This window comes from Bactrocera oleae, chromosome 2 (genome assembly GCF_042242935.1).
Source record: "Bactrocera oleae isolate idBacOlea1 chromosome 2, idBacOlea1, whole genome shotgun sequence".
Lineage (NCBI taxonomy): Eukaryota > Metazoa > Arthropoda > Insecta > Diptera > Tephritidae > Bactrocera > Bactrocera oleae.
In genome coordinates, this window is record NC_091536.1 from 71,887,415 (window position 1) to 71,893,585 (window position 6,171).

A 6,171-nucleotide genomic window follows, 5' to 3' on the forward strand; every position below is an offset into this window, starting at 1 on the left:
GAAATATAACTTCATACGAATGCAAGCATTTATATATAATATTTGTATGATGCAAATAGTCTTAATGGCATCGCCAAAAAACTTGTTTTTTGGTAGTCAGTTCTCTTATCGACTTTTTAGTGACCAAAAGCTTTTCTGTAAAATATAGTTCCTGGTCGATTATAATGAATATTGTTCTAGCAAGAAATCCAAGAGTTACATAATCTATACATTTAATGACCATACGATATTAATTTTCCAATATCTCTGACATTTCGCTTGTTGGGTACACCACTTTGATTTTTATCAGATGAGCTCTTCAAACACCACTGCTTCTGTTACACACTTAGTAGTTCACTACTGTACTCAGATTTTTAATTTTAACCGGCTCTATTAAGCATTCAACGCAATCGTAACAGAAATTTCGCCCGAGTTCTTTAAAAACGAACAATATACTCGTATGTGCTTGTAGAATTATTATTTATGTGATAAATTCAGTATATGAAATGAACCACCCTTATAATACAAAGTAATGTAGTATATGCATTATTGGTTAATGCTTGAATGCATTTTGAAAACTTACAGACATCTTTTTTTATATTTTACATAATTTTTGTTTTCTATCTTAAGGAAATACTTAATTTTATATTTAATTAGTTTTGATTTGCGATGACTTAAATAAAGTGTAAAATGCGATAATGTTATAATAACACATATATTATATATATAATGATATAAATTATGGTTTAATAACACATATATTAACATATGTACATATATATATATATAGATTCATACTTTATATAAATGCATGCGAGAATTAAAGTCGCTAAAACGACCCAGTCGAAAAATTATTAACAATATGTACTTCTTGTTATTGGATATGTGATTTTGAAAAACTTATGCGAATACGATTACTGATACTTCTGTGATGAAAACAGATAATCTTTATGTAAAAAAATTAATAATTCGACATTTCTTTTACTAGTGATTTGTAGCTCACAAACCTAAAATATTTTGCCTCAGAATTAGTAGAAAATTGCGAATTGAATATTTTTTAACTTTTCTATCTCTTATTATGTCCGGCTTATTATCTAATAAAGAAGTATGAGCGATGATTTGGTTAGATGATGCGGCGTTGGAGTGTCTGGGAAACAATAAACTTGTATATTCAAAATCGATTATTTTTAGTTGCCATGAACTGCGATATATTTAGAATATCTACAAATAAAACAACCCTGAGAGTAATAACTACGATAATGACTTTATAAAGAGCTTAACTAGTCCAGCTTTTTCGTACCGGACCTGCACATATATGAGCACATACAGTTCGTACTTACCGTAGCGTTTTTTATACATACATATGTGCATTAAGTATGCTATCGCAAAATTCCTTGCATGGTTTGTTATTCGACAAATTGTTTGCAAATTGCTTTTGTATGCCATCATTTTCAGTTGCACCTTTTTTGATGTGCTTTCATTCACGACTTAAGGCCTTAAACAGTTAGGTATTACATTTTAACGGTTGTTTGGTTACTAAATGACATATCGGAAGAACGAGTGACAATAAAAAAAGGAGAATTTGCAGTTATTTCAACGATTGTATACGAATACTTTTAATGTTTGGCCTCATTTGGGTTATTGTATGAAAACACGTGCCAGAAACTCGTTTTTGTAAATTATTGTTTTGAATAAGAAAGGTAACAGCTTATCTCCCTTCAGATGAACCTTATCAATAGTGAGCCTCTTATTTATATTATAATGATATATAAATATCATCAGTATTTTCTAGAGATTTTCAGAGAACTAAGATCCCAGAAGGCAAGCGTGAAAATTTAGTATGTAAATACTGAACAATTTTCTCATGCGACTCAATCTTATACCATGTACCGACCGACATTTAATCACTAGATTTAGGCTGTTGAGTAGATCTCACTAATCTACTGAATTTTGTATCTCGTCACCGAGGAGATTTAACGCCATCTATTTGTCAGTAGGGAAATTTATGACATTATCATAAATAGAAAAAAATGTTAACAAACAAATAAATTATAACCATTGCATCTGAATTCACCTGGCAATCGACTTCCCAAATGGAAAAATGCGTACAATATTTCCATTGAGTGGAGAATATTTAAAACAAGATGACTTTTATAACAAAATGTGACATTACAATGCTTGCTTTTAATAAATATTAAACGATATGAATTTTTTAATGTCAAAAACAACTGTTTTATAAATCTCCAACGGCTGTGAGGACACACTTGATAAGTGATTATATTACATTGAATCTTGTTTAAAATTTTTGGTCGAAATATGGTATTCAGCCACCATTCAGCCAGTTATTTCAATAATGAGTACGCATTGAGGTATTCATTGTTCCACGGTCTGTCGTTTGTGTTGGATCTTTTAAAATATACTTATATTGCGCATGTTGTTTTGGTACCATTTCTCAATTGGTTGTTGTACTATGATTTAACCACTGTAAAATATCGTTTAAAGTAGATATTAACTGTTGGCTCATCAGAAAAGTAATTCTGAGCGCTGACTTCGTTTTTTAATTTTAATATGATTTTATTCGAAGCTTTTAAGGGTTTAAGAAAAGTAGATTAAAATTTCTGTTTTTCTCTGCTAATGTGTTCAATATCTATATTTAACTAATTTTGTAAGAATTTTGACTGATTCCGAACTCCATTTAAATACTTATGTACCTAAAGCGATCATAACCTATTGTACTATATATACTATATGGGCTGAAAGGCTTTTGGCCTGACTGAGAGATCGCCTCAAATCAATAATTACTTGCTGTCGATGTGTACCATACTGCATTTTATTCGGCTGAAGAGCCGGCTCACTCAGATTCAAAAAGTGGATCACTGGAAAAAAATTTCACTGCAATGACGTGGTCCAGATGAAAACAAAACAAATTTTGAAGGCCCCGAAGCGTACCACCGCAGAACCAATATCGAAATATTGGAAAACCGTTACAACACTCATCTTCACTCTACATGAATCATTCTAGACAGAGCTTATTACAATGAATCAATCTATCTTTTAATTTTTATGCCAAATGATTTTCAACCCATGTATGTAATATATGTTCGTTTTGTTTAATTTTATTAGTATCGAATAACAGAATATATTGTAGTCAAAATACAATTACACTTAAGCTATTGCAAAATCATTTGAAGATCGGTCGTTGAGTCAGATCTTAATTTGTCGCGTTCTGTACGTCATCAAGTGATCGACGCACAATGCGGAAATTAACTTCATTAAAATCCAAATTGCCATTTGCGACTTTCTGCAATTTGCAAAACATTTACAGTAAAAACTTGTACAAATTAAGCCACGTTTTAGCAAGCAATTGCTTACCTGATAGCGATTAGACATCATCCATAACTCCTCATTGCCGGTATCGTTTTTGTGCACCTTCATGCCGCTTACAAACTCCAGCAGTTGAGGATCTGCCGGCATTTGAACATTATACGGTTTATTCGGATTCCAGCGAGTCAACATGACTGGATTGAATGTAACACAGTAGATATTGTTTTGACTATCAATCGCCTCAGCGGCACATGAACTGCTACGTGTGGCCACCTGACGGAAAGCCAGCGACATGGCACCTGAACTGTTCTCAAAAATGGTACGATTGCTTACGACGCTCAACGGCACTGCATACTCGTGGACAGAAGCCAATGGATGGAAGTAGAGCTGTTCGTCATCACTGGCCAAACCAAATATGCCATCCATTAGAGTGAATAGCTCACCGGCAAGTGAGTGTACACCATTTTCGGGATTGGGATACATGAATCTATTCTGGATACGCCAAGCTGTATTTAACTCCGAGTCATATACAACCAAACCATGCAACGCGACATCAGTCTTGAGTGATTTATTAGCATAAAACAAAAAACCAAGAAAAATAATAAGGACACGAGTTAAGAGCAATTAATTATGTGAGCGAAAAGCTTGGAAATCAGACATCTTACGTACCATGTAGACTTGTACTTTGCTACAGCTACCTGTTGGTGGAGGATCGTTCACAGAAACTATTGGCGTGATGAAGAGTGAAGCGGCTGCTGTGTACGTGCTTGGATCGAAACGATAACGATAGGACAAGGTATCGCTGTTTAAATCGAAGACAAGTAGCTGCGGAGAACAACGTTGAACCTGAGCGATAACGCCCGAATCAAGTACGAACAGCTGATTGCACTCCGTGATCTACAAGGTGGTAGAAAAGAAGTGAAAATATTAAACACATACACATGATCAACATGAAATTAAACTTACTGCCACACGGAATACAGAAGTAATTTTATCACAATCACTACCATTTGAATTGTGCCAACTGTAATCGGGATATGGCTGCAGGACTGGTCCATTCGCCTCATTGGCCTCAGTCACCACCGCCAAAGTGTACGGAATGCCCGTTGTGAATCTGGGTATTGTTGTAAAGACACGTGATCCCTTTTCGCCTGTGAAGTGTGTGGAAATTGGTGTGATTTTGTTATTGCTACTTAAGTTGACACATTACTTACAGTCCTGATGGACCGCCACATCGATGGGTGTTGCGTTTTCTGGTGATAAATTGCCATTGTCTATTGCGTCTTGACGATCTACTTCCGTGGCGAAGCCAAATACCATTTGTTTCCACTCATAGACTGCCTCCACCTCGAGTTGTTCAGCACTCAGTATGGCGTGTGGCATTAGAGCCAATAACAGTACAACAAAGAATCTTTCCCACATAATGCTGATTTCGTAAGTAGAACTATTGCTGTGAAATGTAGAAAAACTAATGAACCTTATAACGGTGGTTCAGTATTTATATGATGGACTGAAAGAGAACTTGAAATAGAGTTTTGAAAACCATAATTATTACTAATCTTGCAATAACTACTTATTTACCATAATAACTGCTTATTTACTTATGCTCATCAAATGATCCTCAAACGTAAAACAAATTTCTTCTAGTGTACACGTGATAGTGAAAGTGAGTTATAAAATTTTTTTGTACAAACCTTTAGTATATTTACTTTACACACATACATTTATATATAATATGTATGCAAACATAAATATTTTTTTGAAATAATCTCAACAGCCTACAACTAATTTATCTACAGTGAAACTCTTTCAAATTAAACATGTTATCTATAATATTTTTAATTATCATTGGTTGTTGTTATTATGCTCAACAATACAGTTATTTCGAAATATTAATACTCGAACTCGAGTTCGTTTCATCCCCTTGTTGGTTCGGAGGTAGGTATTTAATCTTTGAGTGGCAAAGATAGTTGAACCATCTTTACAGCATAGTCAACGATCTTATAGAAAATTTGAGTCGGTCTGCTTTGTAATTGCCTCATCCGCATTTTGCCAGTTAAAACTTGGAAATACTTGTATATGTTTTGGGATCCGCCATTGTTGTGTTCTTAATTTATATAATTGTTTGCTTTATAACTGACAGCGATGTTTTACTTGTATGGTATTAATTTTTGGTTTTTCATTATGTGCTATAAATATAATGTTATAAATATCTGTCGGAAATGGTCTCAATAAATTGAAAGAGTATTTGGTTTTATTGTAATACTTCGAATTATTCTTCCACAGGAATGCCAAAAATTAAGATATTCTTAGAGATTGAGTAATAAATGAAAAATCTTAAGATATTAAAATATTTAGAAACTTGTCAAGTCTTCTTAATTTAATTTGAGTTTCAGATAACTAAATTTTTTTATATTTAAATCGAATATATATCCGGGCATTCCTTTATAATATTTTTTTTAATCTAAAGTTTGGCAGTAACTGTTATTTTCTTTCCTTGCTTTAAATCTTTAAACTAACAGTATTAAGCATCACCATGTCTCACTTTGCTGCAAATCACCAAACACCATAAAAAGCAAATTAACTTTCACACTGATAGCTGAGTAAATAGCGGAAAAATATTTCTCTAAGAAATTATATTTTATTTGATAGTCTTTCCAACAATTATGTTAAATTTGAATTAATGATATATGTATATAAATGTATATATTCATAGTAATGCTCGAAAATTTTAGAGCTTAAACATTTGTGTAGCGAATTTAAGAACCAATTACCGCGGTTATGAATATTTAATTGCAAACTTACTTCAAAAAATGTTTAACGCGTAGATCTGATCTGAAGGGTAGGATTGATAGAATAACTTTCACC

At 33.0% G+C, this 6,171-nt stretch overlaps 1 protein-coding gene across 1 annotated transcript; it reads right to left on the bottom strand.

The window, feature by feature from the left end:
* Positions 1-3,066: 3,066 nt before the first annotated feature.
* LOC106617735 (dopaminechrome tautomerase-like) lies at positions 3,067-4,774 on the bottom strand. The gene is made up of 5 exons (XM_070105623.1): positions 4,518-4,774; positions 4,270-4,454; positions 3,973-4,200; positions 3,352-3,861; positions 3,067-3,280 (listed from the first exon to the last, which is right to left on the bottom strand). Exons 1-5 carry the CDS (start codon positions 4,723-4,725, stop codon positions 3,191-3,193), a joined length of 1,221 nt encoding a protein of 406 aa, XP_069961724.1. The 5' UTR covers positions 4,726-4,774; the 3' UTR covers positions 3,067-3,190.
* Between the last annotated feature and the right edge of the window lie 1,397 nt (positions 4,775-6,171).